This window comes from Gobio gobio, assembly GCF_949357685.1.
Source record: "Gobio gobio genome assembly, chromosome: 21".
NCBI classification, from domain to species: domain Eukaryota; kingdom Metazoa; phylum Chordata; class Actinopteri; order Cypriniformes; family Gobionidae; genus Gobio; species Gobio gobio.
Window position 1 is genome coordinate 21,654,536 of NC_137117.1, and position 25,573 is coordinate 21,680,108.

General features: G+C 38.8%; 2 protein-coding genes across 12 annotated transcripts in view; one reads left to right on the forward strand and one right to left on the reverse strand.

The window, feature by feature from the left end:
* The window catches only part of huwe1 (HECT, UBA and WWE domain containing E3 ubiquitin protein ligase 1), a 52,842-nt gene extending 38,465 nt beyond the window's left edge, over positions 1 to 14,377 (reverse strand). For 7 of the 11 annotated variants that reach the window (XM_079803192.1, XM_079803189.1, XM_079803188.1 and 4 more), the window contains exons 1-23: positions 14,324 to 14,377; positions 11,461 to 11,507; positions 9,082 to 9,151; positions 8,891 to 8,989; positions 8,606 to 8,812; positions 8,353 to 8,505; positions 7,913 to 7,975; positions 6,769 to 6,846; positions 6,563 to 6,610; positions 6,271 to 6,439; positions 6,058 to 6,158; positions 4,820 to 4,970; positions 4,591 to 4,718; positions 4,359 to 4,499; positions 4,136 to 4,241; positions 3,674 to 3,781; positions 3,474 to 3,575; positions 3,300 to 3,380; positions 2,942 to 3,048; positions 804 to 1,002; positions 607 to 698; positions 297 to 499; positions 99 to 156 (exon numbers count right to left, since the gene is read on the reverse strand). In XM_079803192.1, the coding sequence (XP_079659318.1) occupies positions 99 to 156; positions 297 to 499; positions 607 to 698; positions 804 to 1,002; positions 2,942 to 3,048; positions 3,300 to 3,380; positions 3,474 to 3,575; positions 3,674 to 3,781; positions 4,136 to 4,241; positions 4,359 to 4,499; positions 4,591 to 4,718; positions 4,820 to 4,970; positions 6,058 to 6,158; positions 6,271 to 6,439; positions 6,563 to 6,610; positions 6,769 to 6,846; positions 7,913 to 7,975; positions 8,353 to 8,505; positions 8,606 to 8,812; positions 8,891 to 8,989; positions 9,082 to 9,126 (2,439 nt within the window). In that variant the 5' untranslated portion in view covers positions 9,127 to 9,151; positions 11,461 to 11,507; positions 14,324 to 14,377. Of the gene's footprint in view, positions 1 to 98; positions 157 to 296; positions 500 to 606; positions 699 to 803; positions 1,003 to 2,941; positions 3,049 to 3,299; positions 3,381 to 3,473; positions 3,576 to 3,673; positions 3,782 to 4,135; positions 4,242 to 4,358; positions 4,500 to 4,590; positions 4,719 to 4,819; positions 4,971 to 6,057; positions 6,159 to 6,270; positions 6,440 to 6,562; positions 6,611 to 6,768; positions 6,847 to 7,912; positions 7,976 to 8,352; positions 8,506 to 8,605; positions 8,813 to 8,890; positions 8,990 to 9,081; positions 9,152 to 11,460; positions 11,508 to 12,837; positions 13,021 to 14,323 lie in introns of those variants that run through there. The other 4 variants (XM_079803190.1, XM_079803185.1, XM_079803186.1 and 1 more) reach the window with 4 other exon arrangements.
* A 6,092-nt stretch (positions 14,378 to 20,469) lies between these two features.
* On the forward strand, positions 20,470 to 24,899 carry tmem107l (transmembrane protein 107 like). Its single transcript, XM_079803272.1, has 6 exons — positions 20,470 to 20,653; positions 20,779 to 20,869; positions 20,963 to 21,030; positions 22,998 to 23,098; positions 23,375 to 23,471; positions 23,559 to 24,899. Exons 2-6 carry the CDS (start codon positions 20,783 to 20,785, stop codon positions 23,626 to 23,628), a joined length of 423 nt encoding a protein of 140 aa, XP_079659398.1. The 5' UTR covers positions 20,470 to 20,653; positions 20,779 to 20,782; the 3' UTR covers positions 23,629 to 24,899.
* The last annotated feature ends 674 nt before the right edge of the window (positions 24,900 to 25,573 follow it).

Consider the following 25,573-nt stretch of genomic DNA (forward strand, 5'->3'; position numbering starts at 1 on the left):
CTGAGCTTATGCAATAAGATTAAACCAGAATGGAAAGAATAATAATAAGATAAAAGTATAAATGAGAGGAGATTCAAATAGTCTGAGTCAGCACACACCACATTTAGGATGTAATCCATTAGAGGAATGGGGATTCGCTCTTCTGTTCCCACCACTCTGTAAAAAAAACATTTTGTTAAAAACAGTCCATGTATAAACATGTAAATCAACATCGACTTCTTACACATGGCATTTAAAGGAAGGAATATTACATTTCCTTGTCTGCCCTAAACTAGAAACTATTTTGATGCACTAACTGCCTGTTGCTTTCTGGCTCCCCCTGCTGTTGGCTAAAGGTATGTAGAGCCTCTTCCTCCTCCTCATCCTCACTGGATGCCTCCTCTGCAGCATGGTTCGATCGAGCTGGAGGCACCGTGACGGTCCCGTCTGCTTTCTGTATGGAGGGTTTCTGGCAGATATACTCTGGCGATCGGCCCAAGTTGCAGATCTCCTCTAGCAACTGTTGAAGGTCAAGAAAGTCGAGTTGAGTTTAAATATGCAAATAACACTGCAATAAAAGGGCATTTCTAAAGGCAATGTGTGAAAATGTTGCACTTGCTGCTTTACCTTGATGATGGCTGTTGTAGCGTCCGTTTTAAGCGTGGGCTGGTGCCGCATTAGCTCATCGACAGCACTGCCCAAGTTAGAGGCGGTGTCACCTGTTTCATAAAATTACACAGACTGTTAGAAACACATTCCCATGATATCCAAACACAAGTCACTGACGGTGTGAAGAAACAGGTAGATCTATTGGGGCCAATCACCTAGTGGGTCAGAGCTGCGTCTGCGGCGCATGGCAGGCAGGTAGTCCGGCGAGAGCAGCACCTTGAACAGCCGCTCGAAGGGCTGGCACTGCACAAATGAGTGCAGACCACGGGCATTCAGGCACAGGGCGCTGAAGACATTAGGCAGGGAACCCAGCACTTCTCTGGTGGCAGGGACCTTTAGAAACAAATAAAAGGTCTAAAACGTGTGTGATGAGCTGCTGAAATATGCAAGGAGGAATACAGAAATGGATAAATATAGAGGGATTTAGGAAGAAAATTGATATGGTGTCTAGTAGGGGTGTGTGATATGCATCGTCAGCGATAATATTACAATTGTTTTAACGATGTGCGATCTGACATTTTCGAGGATATCCCTCACACACACCCAGAGAGTGCATGCACGTGATTAGACTAGTGCTGGTGCGCATTTAGAGTGCATGTTTTCACTGCGTGTTAGTGTATATTTATATAATTTAATAGTTAATAAATATCACAGAATGAGTGCAGTTTTTCTCCAGGTATCAGCATGATAACAAATGTGATCTTGATTTTATACAAGTTTACTAAATAATTTTAAGTGACTTACATTTTAGATGCCATATTGCCTGGTTTTGCTCTATTTCACCAATGAAAATAGTTAAAAAAGCGACGGCACTAAACTTCGTCTCTGCGCAACACACGCAGTGTTTCCTTACTGAATGAATCAGCATTTTGAGCGAATCAGTTGAATCAATGATTCAATGACTAAAATAGATTAAGATTAGATTAAGCTTATGTGTTTCCTCTGCATTGCAGATGAATTTTGTTGATATTTAATTTGATTGGTAACAGCCCTATTGTGTCTTATTATAATTACATTTTATTACATTTATGAAATTGACAAAATATGATGCATGCACATAATTAGGTTTAAAAATGCATTTATAAAAGTAAAAAATGCCCATAACAGGTAAAAATCAATTTAAACTTGATTAAGATGATTTCTGTCACTGCTGTGAACTGAACATCACACAGAATATGAAGAATCTCAGCAGCCCTAAACCTGCCAAGGTACCAGCACAATAACACACTCAGCCAAATATTGTCAAATTATCGTTATCGAGAAAATATTGAGAAATAATGCGTCAATATCGCACACCCCTAGTGTCTAGTATGACTGAACATTGGGTTGTCATAGACTTTGAAACAGACAAAAGGAGTTTTTAAATGGAGAGAATGTGTGGGTATAAGAGAAAACAAAGTTAAAGTTCACATATTGTACACCTTTCTGGAGTTTTATTTTAGGTTTTGATGTCCTGAAGAATATATATTTGCGGTATACACGAAGTACCAAAACACACCATTTTTACAGCTCCTCTCTCAGGAGCTCTGCTAAGAACAGGTCGATTTTGGCATGTCTAATTAATATCACTTGTGAAATGTGCAGAACAGATGGTTAAGGTCGAACTAAATTGCTGTGGTATTTCCGAATAAATTATCCACTGGTCTCTTATATTAAAGGAACACGCCGACTTTTTGGGACTTTAGCTTATTCACCGTATCCCCCAGAGTTAGAGAAGTCCATACATACCATTCTCATCTCCATGCGTGCCATAACTCTGTCTGACGAACCAACAGCTAGCCTAGAGGTAAACGGCTCCATCTAGCCTACTGATCAATAAGTGACAAAATAACACCAACATTTTCCTATTTACATGCTGTGATTTGTATAGTTAAATCGTGTACTAGATGGAGCCGTCTACCTCCAGTCTTTGTGCTAAGCTAGGCTAGCGGTGGGTGCGTCAGACAGAGTTATGGCACGCATGGAGATGAGAATGGTATGTATGGACTTCTCTAACTCTGGGGGATACGGTGAATAAGCTAAAGTCCCAAAAAGTCGGCGTGTTCCTTTAATATAAGAGACCAGTGGATAATTTATTAGTCACAACAGCTCGTGAAAAGGCACAGCTACTTTATGCAGGCTGTGTGCATTTGACTGTGGATCGACTATTTTAAAACTTATATGGTAGTTACATAGCCCCTAGACCGGAGTTATCATGAAAGAAGCCAGGAAATTTCAGTTGACAATATGGGAACTTAAAAAAAAAAAAAAAAGGTGAAAGAGAGGGAAGTATATATTGTTATGGCAGACTCACGTCTTTGATGAGCAGTGCATGTAGCATGACATCAGTGAGACCATTGTCCTGCAGAGATGACAGTAGAGAGGGCTCCTGGAACACAAACACTGTCACCACCTCCGTTGCTGAAATGTAGAGTGAGAGAAAGAGAATGAGAAAGAGAAACATAGCGCTGGCAAATAAATAGATAAGATTCAAACAAATTAATTTAACATTTTTCAAAGGGCTGAGTGTGTTCTTTTAACCACACTGCTCTTGCAACTTTCTACTCCTGTATGCACAGAAGACCTTGAAGCCAGATCCACACAAAGTTGTGCATAAAGAGTTTGGCTAATATTTCAGCAGCACCAGAAGTTCTGTTTTTCCATGTGCTTACCCAGAAGAAACAGTGAGGGTCCATAATATTCTGCATTACTGATGATGTGTTTCAGAGAGGTAGGGAGGGACCCATCCATTACTATAAAGAGAGTGCAAAGGCAGTGAACATCACTTTCTGCAAATTAAAACAATGTAAAAACGATAGCATCATTGAATCCAATGAGTTTTATACCATGACGAATGCCGTCAGAGAATGCAGGGTCCTGAATGGCTTTTTTCAAGAAGTTTAACATGGATTTCAACAGAGCTGCCCTCTGAGGGATGCACTGCACTCCTGTTAGGAAAGAAATGAAAGATGCATAATCAAATTTCCATAGTTTAACCTGTACTTCTATGAAGGAAACTTGCAATTTAATGTACAGCATATTGTACCTGCTCTGGGGACGGTGGCTGCATTGCTCTGTGCTCGCGAATCTGTCTCTGCTCTGGAACCAGAAGAAGTGGATGGGCCAGGACTGCTCTCCATGGCAACCTCTGACACTACATTGACAAAAGCATTTTTACTAATTTTGGCAAAAATGGTCAATGAAATATGAAAGATATAAGCTCTCAATTCTGTCGTTATTCCAAACCCTTACATCTATCATATGGCTTTAGAAGACTTAGAATATAGTGCATGTCATATTGTACTACTTTTATTGTATGGAGAGAGAAAAAAGCTTAGATATCTGGTAATGTATTCTGGGTCCTACAGAAGAAAATCAGTCATTCAAGTTTATAATGACATAATAGTGAGAAAAGGTGTCTTTTTCTATTATACACAGATTTGAATGAGGATAAACTAAATAAAGTGCCACTGCCACATGTAGTAAACATAACAGTGATTGTACTAACTGTCCATATCTGTGTCCATGTCCTCTGTCTCAGTAGCTGTGCTGGGCCTCTGGATCTTTGGTTTGATTACAAAAGGGCACTCTTTCCTGGAGAGGTCAACCTCATGCTGCACAGAGAAACAATGGGGTCACATTCCGTCAACAAAAGGGCAGAGGGCAAAAAGCTGAATAGTCTACGCCGGAACGAGGGGCTGAACGAGCTGTGCTGGGGTGGCTTTCAGTACCTCCAGTCTGCTGATAAAGATTGAAAGGCCGCCGTGGGACTGAAAAGCAGCCATGTCCAGATTGGTGATGAGATCCACAACTCTCACTGCCCGCGTCACAAAGGTAATCTGGTCCTGCTCGTCCCCAAGGAACTTGATCACCTGATGTAGAAGTGGCATGGATCACAATACACCCTCACATAACACCTTCTCATTACATGCTCCAAAAATGAGGAAGCAGCAAAGCACCAACCTTTAGTAATGCCTCCATCATACCACAAGACACTAAGGCCTCACCGCCTGCATCATAGCTAGCCAGGTGGTAGAGGAAGGAGAAGAGGGCTGTTGCAAATTGGTGGGGGTACGGCTCCATCAACGGGTCTGAAACCCCCCGCAAAAATAAGAACAGTATGTCACCAAACCAAAAACCCAAGAAAAAAAGCTGAAGTAAAGAAATCAGAGCTTAAAGTCCATCTCCTCACCAATCATGGCCTGTATGCAGTTGCGGACAAGCACAGGCAGAAATCCATGGTAGGAGGCTGTTCCCGTGCAGTCGATAATGTTGGAGAGTTTGGGGGTGCGCTCCAAGTGGACTATGGATGTCAACGTGCGCAAAGAGGCGGCCTTAATGTCCTGCAACATTTGTTTTGAGAGGTTCATCAAAAAGAGGTTCAAAAGCATCTGTTGCGTTTTTTTTTTTTAATACATATTTTTCATGGTTTGCTTCTTTATGGGAAGAGCAATACTGGTCATTTTTTGGCAATCACACTAAAAAGTGTAACAAGTATATATACCGTATAGTGCTAAAAGTAAACATTAAAGGGTTAGTTCACCCAAAAATGAAAATTCTGTCATTAATTACTCACCCTCATGTCGTTGGACACCCGTAAGTCCTCCGTTCATATTCGGAACACAAATGAAGATATTTTAGTTGAAAGCTGATGGCTGAGAAAGGCTTCAGACAGGCCTCCATTGGCATTCAGTACATTGACACTTCCAAGATCCATGAAAGGCACTTAAAACGTCATTACAAAGTCTCTCACCACAGTGGCTCTACAATAATCTTACGATGCGACGACAATAGTTTTTGTGCGAAAAAAAAATCAAAATAACACCTTTATCCAACTTGTTCTCGACTTCCGTGTATGCCTCCACGACGCATGCGCGAGATTATGACGTAGCGCCAGCGTTCGGGAATCCATGAAATACACACTTAAGCCCCATTTTGAGCACTACGCCGAGACCTAAAGCACGATCAATGTAGAATCCAACAGCTTAGACACGCGTGTCTTCCTCTGCTCGTAAACAAATCGCTTCTGGGTCATATGTCCGAACGCCGGATCTGCGTCATATTCTCGCGCATGCGTCGTGGAGGCATACACGGAAGTCAAGAACAAGTTGGATAAAGGTGTTATTTTGATTTTTTTTTGCGCACAAACTATTGTCGTTGCATCGTAAGATTATTGTAGAGCCACTGTGGTGAGAGACTTTGTAACGACGTTTTAAGTGCCTTTCATGGATCTTGGAAGTGTCAATGTACTGAATGCCAATGGAGGCCTGTCTGAAGCCTTTCTCAGCCATCAGCTTTCAACTAAAATATCTTCATTTGTGTTCCGAATATGAACGGATGTCTTACGGGTGTCCAACGACATGAGGGTGAGTAATTAATGACAGAATTTTCATTTTTGGGTGAACTAACCCTTTAATCATTGGTACCCACCACCAGCTGTTTGTCTGTGATCTGAAGTACATCCACTAGCTCCTCTATAAGCCCATTGTAGAGTATGCTATTGGCTGACTCCTGGAGGGCGTTGGAATACACTGCACAACAACAACAAAAAAACATCTATATTATCAACCTCACCAGACAGAAAGCATGTTTCATGAACAAACACCTGTACTTATTTTGGTCGGTACCAGAGGGGTCACTTACCAAGTATAGAGATGGCATGCAGCCTGGCTTGCACAGCCTGCAGTCTCCTCTTGTGGTTGGAGAAGCCATGAGCCAAGCGAATGTGTGTGAAAAGCAATATTTGTTTGTCTTTAGGGATGTTGTACATAGCCGTCAGAGACTCCATGATCTCTGAGGGGCTCTCGGAAATCTGAGGGCGCACCAGGGAAAAGCAAAAATTAAATTCAAGTGCAATCAATAGCTATTAAAGGTCTATGCACTTCCATTAACTGGTCCATAAGGATGACAAATGAAAACAATTATGGGAACTCACCTTATCAAGTTGTTCGATATGAATGTAGTGTAGCGTATTACTGCTCGACTGTTTAGAGGGGAAAAAAATACAACAAAAGGTTAAAAGGTTCTACACAACGACAAAACAGGCCTAAAAGAAATGAACTGTTTTCCCCCCAAAAAAGAAACAAAAAACAGTGTTGAATGAGAATGGCAAAATAATGGGAATCATGACTCCACAAATACCTTTTTCTCCACTTTGACCTCAGAGCTGGGTTCTGCATAAAACTCAAAGTGCAATGTGGTGGCACTCGGTGGATATTTCTGCATAAAACAATTATAGACACATCAGAACAAAACAAACATGCAAATTGCATGCCTAAAGGCAAGTTCACACCAAGATCGATAACTATAATGACAACTATATTAGCATCCACACCAGCAAACAATATCATTCTGTTTATTGTAAGCACGCACTGCAGTAATGCTGTCTGCTCATTTAAATGCTTGAGCTCTTTAGAGCAGGAAGGATTCTGATTGGCTGTCAATGTTTTTATAGTTCAACAGCTGAAAAAAATAAATAAAATCAATCAGCATGATTCCAACTATATTGTTTCTCTGTGCCATTATCTTTAAAGGAACACGCCGACTTTTTGGGACTTATTCACCGTATCTCCCAGAGTTAGATAAGTCCATACATACCATTCTCATCTCCGTGCATGCCATAACTCTGTCTGACGCACCCACTGCTAGCCTAGCTTAGCACAAAGACTGGAGGTAAATGGCTCCTTCTAGCCTACTGCTCAATAAGTGACAAAAGAACGGCAACATTTTCCTATTTACATGTTGTGACGTGTATAGTTATATCGTGTACTAAGACCAATGGAAAAAGAAAAGCTGCGATTATCTAGAACGATATGGCTAGGAACTATACTCTCATTCCTGCGTAATCAAGAAACTTTGTTGCAGTACCATGGGTGCAGCAGGCACAATGATATTACGGAGAGTAATTCTGAATAGACTGCTTTTCTTTTATATTTAGAATGATTTTTAGAACCATGTATTTACCGTTATCATTATAGTTATCGTTCTTGGTATGAACAGGTCATAAGTAAGTTAAGTTTGCAGGGCATAAAACGTTTTTTACATGGTCAGTGGACGTGGGATTTAGCAATAACACTACACTGGTAAAGGTTGTCAACTGGCCTAAACATTCTCACCCTAGCCCTGGATCACTGGGCTATCCTTACCATTTAGCCATAACTTAATATTAATGGTGGGCACACACACACACACACACACACACACAACTCAAATTGCTAGAACTAAAGTGTTTTTTTTTCTCTTTTCACATTGAAAGTATAATATGTAATAATGCATAACAGCATACCGACAACGCCAGATCTCTGCAACACTCTGCAAGGCCAAAGCCATTTTCTTTACCACCCCAGCTCTATGACAGGGGAAATAAAAAGTCAGGAAAAGATGTAGGATGAAAGAAAACACACATCAACCTTCAAATGTCAGTGAACAAACCATGGAAGCACCTGTCTGTACAGAACCAGGTCTGCATGTTGCTTTAGTTAGAACCGATACAAAACAAATGAACTCATTTCAACAATGTTTCACAATTTCACACTAGAATCAAAGACACAATTCATGGAATAAACTTTCAAAAATGACATGTGTTTTTAAAAAAAACTGCATGCTGCAGCAAATTTCAAAGCCCTTTGATTTCCAGCCGCTTCCTGACACAGTATTTCAATCTTCTTGACATGAGAGATCAAAACTGAGAAAAAAAAAATATGACTAAAAGTAGAGCTTTCATACCTCAGCCAGATGTTGCAGACGGGCAAGCAGTGGGCTCCTCTTGTCTGATCCCAGTCTGGTGATGTAGTTGGAACGTTTGCTGAACACATACAGGAGATTCAGCACAGACAGAACCACCTGCATGTCACATGATGCTAGAAGGGTGGTCAAGTGCTACAGACAGAAAAAGAAAAAAGCAAACACTCAAAATCAACTCGTGATGAACCAGTTACGGCTAAAAGAAGCAGGTTTGTTTGGTCAGGGGTTGTGGTACCTCTATAGAGCTGTACAGGTGTCTTGAAAAACTGTATTCAATTAACAGCGCTGTGAAGTTGAGCACTGCCAGCAATAAGGCTTTTAGCTGCCCATTCTCTGGCCGGTCGCACACCAACAACCACGCCATGTTCTCCACTGTCTGCCCTGCATCACAGAGGATGCCATCGAAACGGTCCAGCAGGTCCACCCAATGATACAACTCACACTGAAGAGGAACAGGTCTTCATTAGAGATCTGAACATGCATATTAAACACTATGATGGTACATGTGCTAGTGTTATACCTTGCCAATGTTCCAGGTCTTGATTTGCTGCAGTTCCAGCAACAGCTGTTCATCGCTGCATCCTTTCAGCTTCTCTATGAGAGACCTGCAGTCGGCAGGCTGGAGAAAGAGCGCAAGAACATGTCAGCAATGAGGAAATACACACAGACAACCTCAAATACTCCAAATGCACAGAAATCCTGCATACTGACCGCTTCAGTGGGGGTTTTCTTCAATTTACTTCTGTCAACCTTCATGGTCACTAATTTCTACACTCGGTTCCTACAAAAAAAGCACAACAAATCATGAGGGAGAATATTTTTTTTTTAAAAAGCCCAGTCAAATGAACATTGAAAATACTTATCAGCATGCCACTGCATGACATACCATCATAGCACTGCCACAGTATCAATAAAAAAATACTACAGGGCTTTTCCCACTTGAATTAGTTAACCCTGGGTCATTCTAAACCCTGGATAAACAGAATCTTGGGTTATCTTGCTTCAGGTTTTCCACTTCTCAAACTTTACTCGGGGGTTAAAAATTAATACTGGGTATTCATAAACTGAAGTTTCACACTGTACATTCCTAAACCCTGGAATAATGTCCTTATCGGCATATTTGCAGTGTCAGTGTCAATGATTGGATGAAAGCAGCACGCGACCCGTATACATAACGCCTCTAGCATTGCGCATCCTCATATTATTACAAAGTCCCTTTAAGGAAAGTTATTTTACTTGGCAACCATCTTTGAATGGCCTCTCGAGCAGCTATGCAAGTACAGCTCCTATCTCTTTGAATGGGGAAACATTGAATTATTCAACGCTGTTCATCAAACTTCCGAATGAAATCTCACAACTGCCTCAAATGTAATTTTTTTCAGCCAACACGCATATAAAGTCCTAAGTGCGCGTCTCGGAAAACACAGAGCAAAAATTAAGCTTCTAACGGCAGCTGCAGTGACGATGACTTTACCAATTAGTGATTGGCTCTTTTATTTACAAGGCAGGACTAATGTGCCATATTGCGCGTTGCACTTTCTCCCATTCATAAGTAAAATAAGTTAGTATTATTTAAATGAATGTGTACCTTGAATGCAATGTAGGTCGCTTTGGATAAAAGCGTCTGCCAAATGCATAAATGTTATAAGTGCGCTGTCTTTGTATATATTAAGTCTTTGTATTATATATTGCCAACTATACTATAAAGTTTTTCCTGAATTGACTTTTCAGACTATAAATGTAAGAATGCAGCCTCTTACACCAACTTTTTTCCCTTAAAAACTACCGTTTATATAACATGCAGTGTTTCTGTGACTGTCTAAAGCATGCAAATACGAGGCACTCAATTGAGTGTCTGTTGCCTAGCTTCTAGCTGTAAAATTCTAACACTGCATTGTTTCACACTGTACAAATTTAGCAGCGTAATGTGGGGTTAACCACAAAACAGGGTAAGTGTGAAACATTTCTTTATCTGGAGGGTTAAAAAAAAAATAGTTTGTAATGACAATAAACCAGGGTTAAGTGCAGTGTGAAAAGCCTTTATGAGGTGCACTTTTGAGTCATACAAGAACAATAACATATTTATAAATAATCAGATCCAAATGTAGGCTTAAGTGCAAAATATTAATCAAAATTATGTTTAAAGGGTTAGTTCACCCAAAAATGAAAATTCTGTCATTAATTACTCACCCTCATGTCGTTGGACACCCGTAAGTCCTCCGTTCATATTCGGAACACAAATGAAGATATTTTAGTTGAAAGCTGATGGCTGAGAAAGGCTTCAGACAGGCCTCCATTGGCATTCAGTACATTGACACTTCCCAGATCCATGAAAGGCACTTAAAACGTTGTTACAAAGTCTATCTCACCACAGTGACTCTACAATAATCTTACGATGCGACGACAATAGTTTTTGTGCGCAAAAAAAAAATCAAAATAACACCTTTTTCCAACTTGTTCTCGACTTCCGTGTATGCCTCCACGACGCATGCGCGAGAATATGACGTAGCGCCGGGGTTCGGGAATCCATGAAATACACACTTAAGCCCCATTTTGAGCACTACGCCGAGACCTAAAGCACGATCAATGTAGAATCCAACAGCTTAGACACGCGCGTCTTCCTCTGCTCGTAAACAAATCGCTTCTGGGTCATATGTCCGAACGCCGGATCTGCGTCATATTCTCGCGCATGCGTCGTGGAGGCATACACGGAAGTCGAGAACAAGTTGGATAAAGGTGTTATTTTGATTTTTTTTGCGCACAAAAACTAGTCGTCGCATCGTAAGATTATTGTAGAGCCACTGTGGTGAGATAGACTTTGTAACGACGTTTTAAGTGCCTTTCATGGATCTTGGAAGTGTCAATGTACTGAATGCCAATGGAGGCCTGTCTGAAGCCTTTCTCAGCCATCAGCTTTCAACTAAAATATCTTCATTTGTGTTCCGAATATGAACGGAGGTCTTACGGGTGTCCAACGACATGAGGGTGAGTAATTAATGACAGAATTTTCATTTTTGGGTGAACTAACCCTTTAAGCAGATAACCGTTCAAATTCAGAAAATGTAAAAAAACAACAACAAAAACACTCACGATATATGATTTGGCAATTCCAACTTAACGGCATTTTTGTGCAAAACCTAAAGTAACAAAAGAAAGATTGAAGTGAAACAGTCCTTAAGAATGTCCTTAAGCAATAAAGGCACAAGCCCTCTACACTACAGCTTGAGAGGTAATTTAATCTATATAAAAAATAATTCTTCTAAATGGTCAAAAATAATCCTATACTAATTATCTGCAGAATCAAAACTAAATCAGGGCTGGCAGAAAGTTAACAAAAGTCTGAGAGCAAGCCAAGGGAAAAGCAACCCACATAGATTCTGGGCACAGACAATCTGTAGCAGCTTACAAACACGTCCTTAATGAATTCAACCAATACATTTGCTCCTTCTGATACAAAAGGCAGTCAATGTAGCGTTTTCAGAAACTTAAGCACTCCTACTGAGAAACAAAACTGATTTAGGACCTTGAACCCGGTCAAAGAGAAACACTGGCCTGTGATCAGGGAACCTGACATGGAAAAATAAGCCAACACATTACACAAAACTTTACCTAGCTATGCTATTTAAACGTACGCGTAATTACCAAAGAAAGAAACACGGTTAACTTAGTTAGTTCTTGTCAGAGAAATAGTGTTGTAGTCGTGGGAGCAACACAGCAGCTAGTCACCGAATACCTCAAATTACAATGACATTACTAACCGGAGCCCATAAACGAAAGTACAACACCGTAAACAAACAAATTGTAAGAACAAGTGAAAGTAACACAGCCACTGTGGAAATAAAACAATAACTCGACCTATTATTTCATTAACTATTTCTAACGAAAACAAGCCAGCAAACGGAGATCAATTTGAGGAAAAGGGCAGCTAACATGCTATCTAGTTTTTCCTTGCTAGCAAGCTAACGTTACCTCAGTCAGCAAGCTAAGTTTTGCGGATAAACGTGGTCACGTCATTCTTATTTAATGGCGCAGATAAAACACGATAATCGCCGGTTTTTTAATAAACTGTAACAAAAAAAGCCGACCGCCAAATGTAAGGAAAACTGACCGTTAGCCGCTCGCGCGACATCTTTGATTCTGAGCTCGCGAGCTACAGAGCTCTAAGCGGCACATAATTCCCCTTAACATGTCAACACAAACCCGCAATCTTCAACTCACTCTTAAAATCTGTACCAAAGACCATCTCTTCCAACAAACATTCGCCAAACCATTAGTATAAGCCTCGACTGTGGCGGAATACGTCAGGAGCGAAGCTACACAGGTCCATATTTTTCCCCCGGGCTGCACACATGCTCTGGTCTAATCTAGAGCCCGGCTCAGCATGGCCTGCTCCGGCAAAACCGCTCACTCCCCTCAGATCTCCAGCTCACAAAAACGGCGTCTGTCACAGCGCTTCCTTAGCCGTACCGTAGCGTATATTATCACACATTTTCAGCAAGCGCTTCGTCTCGATGAACTGTGGCTGGTGAAGCGCGCGCGGCGGTGGCGGATGAGATGCTCGTGCATGCGCTGGTTTGGTTGGTTAGCTGAGAAACGCAGAATATCTCGCTGAATCATTCCCCACTCGGGCCTACCATAACACTGACTTCCAGTGGACGGCTGAATTTCTCACTTTTTACTGCTGCACTTGTGCGTAGCTGCACTTGGGGCGAACGTAGCGTGTCACACATGATGTTAAAGTTTACTATATCAAGTAAAAAAAATAAAAAATAAAAAACATTTATCTGAAATAACACTATAGATATGTAAGGTTTAAGTTCATATATGATGGAATACATTTATCAGCCTAATAGAAAAAAGTGTATGCATTTTGCAATTAATCAAGCTGTCTAGAAATATTTTTGTTAAAGCATTACATTAAGAGATAATGAACCATGTCCAGATATTATATAAAATATAGATGTCCCAAATATAGATTTTATTGATTCGAATACTGTTTAACTAGCTTGAAAATAAACGCATTATGCTTATAGTATGATAATAATTAGATTTTACTCATTTTCTCATTCTCTGAACACAGTTGCCATACTCTTATTACTGTAGTTTGGCAATAACATGTTTCATTTCTTCATTCCAGTCATCAGCATCAGTTTAGGTAATCACAAAACAAAACTGATAGGATGTTGTATGATTTTTTTTGGGGGGGGACTTTACAACATCATGCAGGGTCAGTTTGGTTATACTGACCCATATTATCCATCAGTTGTAATCTCTATAGTAGATCATATAAGTCTGGGGGATATAATTAACTGTGAATTCTTATGATAGAAAACTGAGTATTATAATGGGACCCCATCACATAACACTAAAAATGGAAAATGTAACCCCCTAAAGGCCAGATAAGAGGAATTTAGGTGTCAAGACTGTTGCTGGACTTGACGACTCAGCACATTTATGGATATGAGCATCTATGTACGGAGAACACGATGTTTTGAAGCCGTAAGTTACAGATTGAAAAGCATAAATCCTACAAAGATCTACAATTGTAACTTGCATCTCATAAGCACACGCTATCACATACGCATGCTCTTTTCGTCGCGATCCACTGATAACATATGACATTACCCGCCAATTCCAAACCATTTACACTCACGCACGATTATTATATTTAATTTTTAGAGATTCTGCCTACAGAGTGTACATAGATTTCAGTCTATCTATGCGCGCGCACATCGCGCGAGCATTCAACACACGACAATGCTCGTCAGTACGATCGCAAATTAAAAATGGCGGTTTATATTAGCAAAGTGTCCGGTCTTTGCACCAAAAACACTCCTTTTAATGAGTTTACACGTACAATTTGCAAGCAACCCCGTGTGCTACTCTTAATGGTCACGTAGAGTCAGCCACAGACGTCTCCACCGAACAGATAAAGACCAATTTAAGCTCTTACCTCGATTGCGCCTCAACATAAGTTCTCCATCTTACAGCAGCGAGTGGGGATGCAAATCTCGCGATATTTCAGTTGGCTTCCTCTGCTCCAATAGTAACCTGCTGTAGACGCGCAGACCAGCCCCTTCAGTGATCTGCTCCTAGACAGACGGATACAAAATATGATCAGTATTCAATAGAATTAAATATATGTCAGTCTGTAAAATAAACAATTGTTGTTCGTATACGGCTCCGTTTGTGCACCGCTTGACACGTCGGATACCCAAAAAACACTGTCAAAGAAGGAAAACCACTGATCTATAATGAACAGTGAGGAAAACAGATGCAACAAACAAGATACAATAATGCAAGAGATTAAATTGGCATTAAGATGTGTTTGCCTATTTAAGACCGTCATTTCTACACCCTGAAGCTCAAATGGCAAAAGCATGTGCCACCATAATCTAAAAATCTTCCTAAACTGTCTTGAATTTTCATTAGAGCTATAGTAGCCCACTTCTTAATTTTTATAACTCTCTACATTGTCAAAGTTGCTATTTGGATCTCAATATAACAGTGAATGCATTCTATCTCATATTTTCTGCTGAAATTCTAATAAAAACATTAACTTGTTTTCAGATGTTTTTATTTTGATTATTGGTTCATCTATCTATCTATCTATCTATCTATCTATCTATCTATCTATCTATCTATCTATCTATCTATCTATCTATCTATCTATCTATCTATCTATCTATCTATCTATCTATCTATCTATCTATCTATCTATCTATCTATCTATCTATCTATCTATCTATCTATCTATCTATCTATCTATCTATCTATCTATCTATTATCTATCTATCTATCTATCTATCTATCTATCTATCTATCTATCTATCTATCTATCTATCTATTTGTCATTGATTTGGAAATCCTGTCTGTCTGTCTATCTATCTATCTGTCTGTCTGTCTGTCTGTCTGTCTGTCTGTCTGTCTGTCTGTCTGTCTGTCTGTCTGTCTGTCTGTCTGTCTGTCTATCTATCTATCTATCTATCTATCTATCTATCTATCTGTCTGTCTGTCTGTCTGTCTGTCTGTCTGTCTGTTTGTCTATCTAGCTAACTTAAACTTTGTCTACAAACATTTTTATTTAGTTATTTTTGTTGTAGGTTTGGCCTATACCAGAAAATAGGGCTGTAAATATAATGAATTATGATTCATTTCAATAATTTTCTAATGCTATCTATTCACTGACTGTTACTGAAGGGACAAATGTAAATGGGTTTCTTTGCCAGAATTTTATGTTGCAGTGAAAAAGATCTCAGCAGTGCATGTAATATTCCAGATTTTTCTCAAGGTTAAAAATATACATAATCAAATTTAGATATGATATTACAGTTTTTCTCCATTGGTTTGGCTCATTTCTTGAAACAGAAATTACATTCTCAAAACAACATGGACAAACCTCCAAACCACTTGGCAGTTGTTCACAACAGAATAGCATTTCTCATTCATTTCATCAAATTGCAAATGTCTAAGTACATGTCTCAATGTCTCAGTACATCTTTGCAAATTATTACAGTTTTTCTCAGTCGCTTTGGTACATTTCTCAGATCAGAATTGAAATTCTCAAAACGACCTGTTCAAGCTTCACATCATTGTGTCACTTGTGCACATCAAAAAAGCAGCTTCTAATTTCTTTGAACAAGTTACAAATGCTTGTGTACATCCATGCAAATGATTATGTACAATTCTCTGCTGTTTCCTACATTATCAGTTGCTTATGCCATGTTGATCAAAATGTATTATAATGGGTCTCTGTTGAATAGTCTTACCCCCCACAACATTTAGGCATTAGTTCATAGCATAAGTCTTTACATGCAAAATGGTTGAACAAGTTGTCATAAAATGTCAAGCATATTTCTATACATTTCCATTAAACGTTCACATTTCTACTTTTGTTTTTCAGTTTTTCTTTCTCTTTGTGCTATGCAGTGCTGTCTTTTCCTTTCTGTATCGCAATGACATGGTCTGTCAACAAATTACAGTACAAAACAGTAAAAGCATAAATGTGAATCTTGTCCAGTCTCTTGCATTCAAACCCCCACATACACTAAGGTGTAACCTACAATTTACAATAATTGTCATCAAAATTGTAGCCATATTTAGATCAGAACATCCCTCCAGAGTACAGTTATATTGACAACATAACTAAGCGATTTGACTGTCTTATTCATACACAATGACACAAGGACTTGTCATTCTGATGGCACTGTCATGTTCATTGACACATATTTACTTTTGAGAGATGAACTAAGGATTTTGAGCAAGAGGCTTTTGTTGGTAATCTATGGTGTTTTGCTATTTGTACGAATTGTTTTGAGAAATGGACTTACTGTTTTGCAAATGTCGAGGATGATTCGAGAAATGTACCAAAGCGACTGAGAAAAACTTTAAGTACAGGTAGCCAACATTTAGCACAGTTTGCAAGTGAGTAGATCTTGTTGATCTAAACTGATTGTTTGATTCTCAGTCTAATGGACGTTCGCTCCAAAACGTTTCAGCGTCATTTCATTGTATAAGTCATCACATGCACAATAGTCTGTTCAATTGTCAAAATGAGTCAAGAACTTAATACCATGAATCAGGGCTCTGAACCGGTTCAAGGAACGAAAACGAAAACCGGAAACGAACGAAATTTTAAGAGGAACAAAAACGAAAATGAAATCAAAATCAATTTGAATCGTTCTGAACAGAAACGCTCATTTGAAATTACCATTAACCGGTCAATAACGTTATTTTATCGTTCTCTTTAATATTTTAATTTGGCAGTGACCAATAATGAATAGAGTAGGCTAGTAGCTACAGCATGTGACGTTGACGGATCAAGCGTGAGTGAAATGCCCGCGCACCAGTCATCTATGAATCTACCGGTAACGCAAGTCAGTGTAGAGCGCGGATTTTCATGCCTCAAGTAAATTTCTTTCCCCACTGAGGTCTACAATGAAAGCGCGTATTGGAGGACATTCTTTTCGGATGTTTAAATAAGCAGTACGGACTTTAAGCTCAAATAGTCTGATTTAGGCTAGTTTGTGGATTTCGTTTAAGCTAAGTAGGTTACTAGCATCTATCAAACATCTTTCCTATAGTCTTTCAGATTGCCAAGAGAGGGGTAGAGAGGGGAAGTGAGCAGAGAGCGGTAAAAAGGGGAAGAGACGGGAAGGGGGTAGAGAGGGGAAGAGGGTAGAGAGGGGAAGGGGGGATAAGAGAGGTAGAGAGGAGAAGGGGGTAGAGAGGGGTAGAGATGGGAAGGGGGTAGAGAGGGGAAGAGGGTAGAGAGGGTAGAGATGGGAAGTTAGTAGAGAGGGTAGAGATGGGAACGGGGTAGTGAGGGGAGAGGGGGGTAGGAAGAGGTAGACCTGGAGTAGGATGTGGCCAAAGAAGACAGGGACCAAATTGATCAGATGTGATTTGGGCAACCAATGTCATGGGTTGACATTGAAAGAGGCTGGACAGAGACTTCAGCCCAACCTCAGCAGATATAAAATAACAAACCTTTGAAAATGCATGAATGAATCGAATGATTTTACAATGTGGAGAGAAATAAATATTTTCATCAAAATGCAGTACTGGTCTTGTGTGTACTGTTTGGTCAATATATTCATATACTTTACTCTAACAATATCTCTGAAAAAAATAAAACCCAGATTAGATCATTAGAAAATTTTTAATTTTACAAGTGTTTAAGATTGAGAACAGCAGTGTGTGGATGGCCAGGAGGGTGAGGGTGAGGACAGTGACCAGTGAAGAACTGTTAGTTGTGAAACTCCAGCTTTATTTACGGCACTGTAGGCTGCATATAATTTCCTTTCTTTTTTTGTTGGTGTGGTTAAATTACAGTATATTATGCTGTATACATTCTCTTTTTACTCTGATGTATTGAAGTTACTTTATGTGTGTGAATGATAATGGTTACAATTTCCTTGGCAGTATGAGTGCAATGTGTGATGTCAAACCTTGGAGGCTACTCTTACCCTAAAATTCTATTTCTTTTTTTCAGTTTTATACACAATTATATTCTGTTAGCTAGACAAAAAACAGTACAGTAACCATTGTCAATGAAGGACTGGGCTAAGACTGAGAGGTGGACATGAGGGATATTTCAATGGTCCTCTGCCATAGTGACAAAACATCTAAACATTTTGACTTGCAGTGCTTACACAATGCCAAAAGGACGAAGCATTTTTGGGGCACTGACTGTTTAAATGAGAAGGAAATTTAGTTTTGACACATGAGTGAACTGTTTTGGGAGAGGTATGAGCTTTTGCAGGTGAACCATGGTGTTCTGCCGAACCATCCACGTTATTTTGGCAAAAGCACCAAAAGTGTTGAGAACGTCCGGTCTGTTTCAAGAAATGAGCCAAAGCAATGAGAAGGATCTTTGCCATTTTCGTGGCACTGACTATTATGGGAAAGGAATTTAGTTCTGAAGCATGAGTGAACAGTTTTGGGAGAGATTTTAGCTTTTGCAAGTGAGCTAGTGTTGTACTGAACTGTAAGACTGTTTAGCCAAATTATCTTACAATTTTGAGAATGTAATTTCTGTTTCAAGAAATGAGCCAAACCAATGGAGAAAAACTGTAATGTAATGTATTATTTTTAATAATTTTGTGTCCCCTTTGGGAAGTTCAATAAGGGCCCCGGATGAGAACCACTGTCAGAGAGCAACTCCTGCCAATAGATGGCAGCATAAATCTGTTTGATGGATTGTTTTTAGTAACCGATTCAAATAAAGAAGAGTGTGTTGTAAGGAAAGTTAACAGTTTTGGTTGGATCATTAAGGATTTAGTGCAGGATATGAAATTAAATGAGTACAGTGTTATTCCAGCAGTAATATTACCAACGACACCGTTATGGATTTTACCTCAACCAAATAGACCTATTCTTATTGGAATCAAGACAAGATAAAGCTCAGAGGATGTTATAAGAAGAGATGACAAAAGAATATATTGGGACTAAGTATGAACAATATAAAGTTTTCACAGATGCATCTAAGGATCAACAGAATGGACAGGTGGGGGTAGCGTATGTCATTACAAGGTTGAAAGTGGCGGGAAAGAATATCAGGTCATGTTTCTGTGTTTTCAGGAGAGTTACTAGCAATTATGGTAGCAATGAATAAAATAAATGAAATGGGACTAAATAAAACTTTAATATACTCAGATTCAAGTTCAGCCTAGATGTGCCTGGAAGCTCAAAAGTCAGAAACTAGACAAGATATAGTTTTGGAGATATTACAGATATTGTTCATGATGCATCAGACAAATAAGAAAGTTAAGTTTTTGTGGGTTCCGGCCATAGACTGTAAAAAAAAGGTTCTGGCACATATTGGAGTGTCTGAAAATGAAGCAGCGGACAAATTAGCAAAAAAAGCTATGGCAAAGGAAACTATAGATATGCAAATGAGAAGTCAAATCAATAATAAAAAGGGAGATACATAAAAACTGGCAATCCTATTGGGATAATGAGAAAAAGGGCAGACACCTACATTTATAATACAACCATTGGTAGGCCGAGGAAGGAATTCAAGTGGGAGAAGGAAGGAAGACTATATTATTTCTAGACTAAGACTGGGACATACAGGATTTAATTCAACAATGCATAGGAAAACATCCTACAGGATTGTGTGAATGTGGAATCAGAGAAACAGTGGAACATGTAGCCTACTTATTAAGTGCAATAAATATTCAGTGGAAAGAAGTGAGATAAAGAAGTGAGGCTAATTGAAGAATTTCAGAAGAAAGGTGATCAACAATTAACATTAAACACGCTTTTTAACTCAGTAGAAGGGTTAAAAAGCTGTATTATTAATCAAATTTGTTCTATTTAAATAGAACAGATTTGATTTATAGAATATAGATAGATTTTATTTTATATTATTATTAATATTATTATTATCCCTCTCTGGAATGTGATGGACTTGGGCTGTAGATAGAGGAGCTGAACACGCAAGCAACATTGAAAGCTTGAGTTGTACTAGGAGTAGGGATAAAAAAAAAAAAAAAAACTAGGAGTAGGGATATAATGTCTCTGAACCATTACCTACAGTAGATGGCGGTAATGCTCTTATTAAGAATGCGAACCGCCAATAAGCCCAAATAATAAGAAGAAGAGTGTGTTGTCGTAGCAACCTGAAGCTTATGCGAAGGAGAACTGTCCACAGCGTTTGTAATTCAGTATAAAAGATGACTAGAAGCGATATATTCAGGTTCTACTTTATCATCCGATAGAAACAACTTTTTGCTCACCAACTGAACTATCTTAGCAGGTTTTAACACCTTAGAAACTGGTACGTACATCCGCGGTTAGAAGTCACACGTTGTGTGCAAACAGCTAATTTACAAGACAAATAAGACTTTAGTGCTGTGCTCATATTTTACAGTTAAATCTCACATGATGTCGAATTGTGTCTAGTTCAATGTCGGCGGTTAGCAGTCTGGTGCCAGCCCGTTTCCTGACTCTCGTCGCGCACCTTGTAATAGTCATCATCATATTCTGGTCGCGGGTAAGAACTCCGTGTGTTTAATCATTATTTTATCACAGTATATCATTGCAGTCAGGTCTGTGATTTAAAGTTAAGTGTTGAACCATCCCACAGGAGAACAGTGTCAGAGCTTGCCTACCACTAGACTTCACTAATGAAGAATACAGGTTAGAGGACACACGGTAAGAACAACTGTTATGTGTTGTTTCATCATAGTATGTGGGCCAATGACAAATTAATACGATGATCAAAAGTGGATTTAAAAAAAAAAAAAAAAATTATTAAAACGATCTAATAAACCATTATACCATGCAGACATTTCTTTTTTCAGTAATTTCAGCCTTTTAGTAAGACTTGAATATACACACTACTGTTTAAAAGTTTCTGAAAGAATTCTCTTATGAGTAAAAAAAAAAAAAATCTAAAATACAGTAAAACTCATATTGCAATTTAAACAATTTAGCTGTTTTCTTTTGTAATATGTTTTTTAAAAAAAATAAATTCTCCAGTGATGACAAAGCAAAAATTACAGCATCATTACTCCAGTCTTCAGTGTCACACAATCATTCAGAAACCATTCTAATGCTGATTTGATGTTCAGGAAGCATTTCTTATTATTATCAATATTGAAAACAATTGTGCTGCTTATCTTGCAGAAACCACGATAAAACATTTTCACGATACATTTTTTTCAGAATAGAAACTTCAAAAGTGCAGCATTTATTTGAAGTAGTATTTTTTTGTAACAATATAAAAGTCTGTCACTTTGATCAGTTTGATGCACCATTTTAAAATGTCTTTTAAAATAATTTCCCTGACTTTTGAATGGTTTCAAATACATTATGGGTAGACTACTTTGGTACTATGGGAGACCGGGCCTTCTGCTCAGCTGCCCCCAGTCTGTGGAATGCTTTCCCTGACCACTTGCGGATCCCACAGACTGTAGATGGTTTTAAACGTGGTCTTAAAACCCACCTTTTTAGCAGAGCTTTTGATTGATTTGTTACTTTAATCTTTCAGTTTTATTTATTCTTATTTTTTTTATTGTTTTAAATCTGTAGCACTTTGAGATTTTGTTTATATATATGTATACACACACACACACACACACACACACACACACTGATCAGGCATAACATTATGACCTAATATTGTGTTGATACCCCTTTTCCAAAACAGCCCTGACCCGTCGAGGCACTAGACACCTGAAGGTGTGATGTGGTATCTGGCACCAAGATGTTAGCAGCAGATCCTTTAAGTCCTGTAAGTAGTGAGGTGGGGCCTCCATGGATTGGACTGTTGAGTGAAGGCTGGCCCGTGTGGTCCGCTCAAACAGACGAGCTACTGTAGCTCAAATTGCTCAAGAAGTTAATGCTGGTTCTGATAGAAAGCTGTCAGAATACACAGTGCATCACAGTTTGTTGCGTATGGGACTGCATAGCCACAGACCAGTCAGGGTGCCCATGCTGACCCCTGTCCACTACCGAAAGTGCCAACAGTGGGCATGTGAGCATCAGAAATGGACCACGGAGCAAAAAGGTGGCCTGGTCTGATGAATCACGTGGATGGCCTGGTGCGTGTGCGTACCTTACCTTGGGAACACATGGCACCAGGATGCACTATATAAAGAAGGCAAGCCGGCTGAGGCAGTGTGATATTTTGTTCTGCTGGGAAGGCTTGGGTCCTGCCATCCATGTGGATGTTACTTTGACACGTACCACCTACCTAAGCATTGTTGCAGACCATGTACACCCTTTCATGGAAACGGTATTGCCTGGTGGCTGTGGCCTCTTCCAGCAGGATAATGAGCCCTGCCACAAAGCAAAAATGGTTCAGGAATGGTTTGAGGAGCACAACCACGAGTTTGAGGTGTTGACTTGGCTTAAAGGATCTGCTGCCAACATCTTGGTGCCAGATATCACAGCACATCTTCAGGGGTCTAGTGGAGTCCATGCTTTGACGGGTCAGGGCTGTTTTGGCAACAAAAGGGGGGACCAACACAATATTAGGAAGGTGGTCATAATGTTATGTCTGATCTGTGTGTATATAGCCTATATCTCAAGACAAACAATAACCATTATGTTATTTACTTCTTAATATGTATTCATATGTAAATAATATCTTCCCAATCATTCATTTTGGAGAGCAGGCTTGTGGTGGCATTATCCGTAACCCTGGGCCTGTTTGCCATCGAGCTGGTTGGGTTCCTCTCTGGAGTCTCTATGTTCAACAATAATCAAGCTCTTCTGTGTATCCTTACCAGTTGCACATCATCACCTCAGGTGCAACAAGTGGATGTTATGACACAGCAAAGCAAGCTTAGTTGTCCTCTTGAGATGGATATTTTTTTACTTTTATTATCTTATAGCATTTCAAAAACGAATGCAGTACTTTTTCAAAACAATGAGATGTTTGTGTTTAATCGAGCCACTGGTAGAACGGCATTTGGTCATTTTTGGTTGTAAATGATATGGCTGGTCATATCATCATACTGGTACAGAATTTTATTTAACTGACACTTTGCAGCTATTGGATGTCACGCCAGTGGCTCTGTGGCGTTGACCTTCTTCTTGTTTGAGCAATGGACCTGCTCCATCTACTGGTGGATCTTTGGCTTCTGTAGGTCAGTCTGTAAATAATTAACTGTCAATGCATAGCTGGGAATGTAATGCATTTTCTTTGATTAATCATGTTTCTCTCTATATTTCAGTGTGATTCCAGCACTATATGAGATGATCCTCTTTGTTGTAGTGTTTGGATTTAAGAGGAAGCCTCTTTGAGTGTCTCTGCCCTCTTGGTTCTGGAGAGTCGGATATTGTCCTTCCATCACGGACGTACCAGAATCACTTAAATTCACAAGAACATTCACTGGCACAATAAACTAGTGTTTCTAAATAAGTTCTATTTTGTACCCATTGTGATGAATTAAAGCATTTTGTATTTTAATACAACTGATGACTAATGGGTTCTGTTCGTGCTTCACATTTTTCAGTAGATTACACGTTTACTCATAAAATAATAAATAAAATAGGCACAAGATGAAATATGAATATTATATAATTTGTACTAAGTGCTTTCGGCAAAAGCAGATGCTAACATTCATTCAAAAATCCAACTCCTGGAGATTGAGAGTGAGAATTAGCCAACTATCTTGCGTCAAAAGATACATGTACACTGTACACATTCTTATTTTATGCATTATTGCCAGTATGTATGCATGGTATATTTGTTGCACAACTTATTTTAGTTTAAATAATTATTTTTAAAAGTTAAAACCTATGATTAAGAAAAGTAGCAGTAAGAGAAAAGTTTTTGTGTGTATCCAAATACCTACATGATGTATTCCGTTGGGTTACAAGGGTAGATTTATATGTTCTTAGCAAACATCAAGGTGTTTGTTGATATGCTGTAGAACTGCCAAGAGAGTTACTCCTTCACAGGAGTGATGAGTGTGTGAGCCTGCGAGGTACATGGTGAACTGAGCATAGCTGACTTCAGCTGGCCTGCACACACTCTTTCATTAGGATGGATGAAAACACACAAATAAACAGTGACAGTGACTAGAATAACACAAGATATTCACACTATCAGAAACAGCGAACTAGTTTTAGCTCAAGATGGTACAGCATTTCTGTTAACAAACTGGCAAACATTTTGTTTTACTTAAAGAATCTTAAGTCTTTGTGTTATTTTTATTTACATATATTTATATAGGTAGATAGTTAGACATAAATACATTTGGAAACATGACTATTTTTAATAGTCTCTTATTGTCATCAAGCCTGCATTTATTTGATCAAAAATACATTAAAAAAACTGCAATATTGTGAAATATTATTACAATTTAAAATACTGGTTTTCTATTTTAATATACTTAAAAATAAAATGTATTGCTGTGATGCAAAGCTGAATTTTCACCAGCCATTACGCCAGACTTCAGCTGATTTATTATCAATGTTGGAAACATTTTGGCAATGTTGGATATAAATCTTAACTATTACTTTTTATCAATTTAACACATACTTGCTGAATAAAAGTATCAATTTATTCCAAAAAAAGAAAGAAAACATTTTTTTCTGACCCCAAACTTTTGAACGGTAGTGTATATTGTTACAAAGGTATATGTATGTACACACACACAACAAAATTATACACTCTAAAAAAAGGTTCTATATGGCACCAAAAATGGTTCTTGGCTCGAAATCATAGGGGAACCTTTTTAAGTGCTATATAGCACCAATTTTGGTGCTTCAGAGGTTCTTCACCGGTTCTTTGACTAAGGTGCCATATAGCACCACTACCATATACTGCACATGTCAAGATATGGTGCTATATAGCACCAAAAGTGGTTCCTCTATGATTACGACGAAGAACCATTTTTGGTGCTATATAGAACTTTTTTTTTTTTTTGAGTGTATAGGCCTTTTTGTAATTTTAATGAACAATTTGAAATGTATTTAATAACATAAAATAATATTATTAAAGGACCCTTTATTTAAAATGATATTCAGACACTCAGACACCAACACAGTTTGGCTCATGAAAATATGTTTGTTGATATATTTACTTGAATTGGAAGGACTTGGAATTAAACAGTGCTGAGAACCGTCTCTCTATGTCTTTAAAAGAAACCCCAGCTCTTCCTTCCTGCTCTGATGGCACCTTTTCATGTACCCTGATTTTCTTGGACAAAATCAATACCTCCATTTCCAAGAAACTTCCTTC

What these genes read in the sequence shown, in the direction of transcription:
- tmem107l (XM_079803272.1), top strand. Translation starts at nt 20,783, where the DNA reads ATGTCGGCGGTTAGCAGTCTGGTGCCAGCCCGTTTCCTGACTCTCGTC. An exon ending in TCATCATATTCTGGTCGCGG is followed by an intron (nt 20,870 to 20,962) that starts GTAAGAACTCCG and finishes ACCATCCCACAG; the next exon opens with GAGAACAGTGTCAGAGCTTG. An exon ending in CAATAATCAAGCTCTTCTGT is followed by an intron (nt 23,099 to 23,374) that starts GTATCCTTACCA and finishes GACACTTTGCAG; the next exon opens with CTATTGGATGTCACGCCAGT.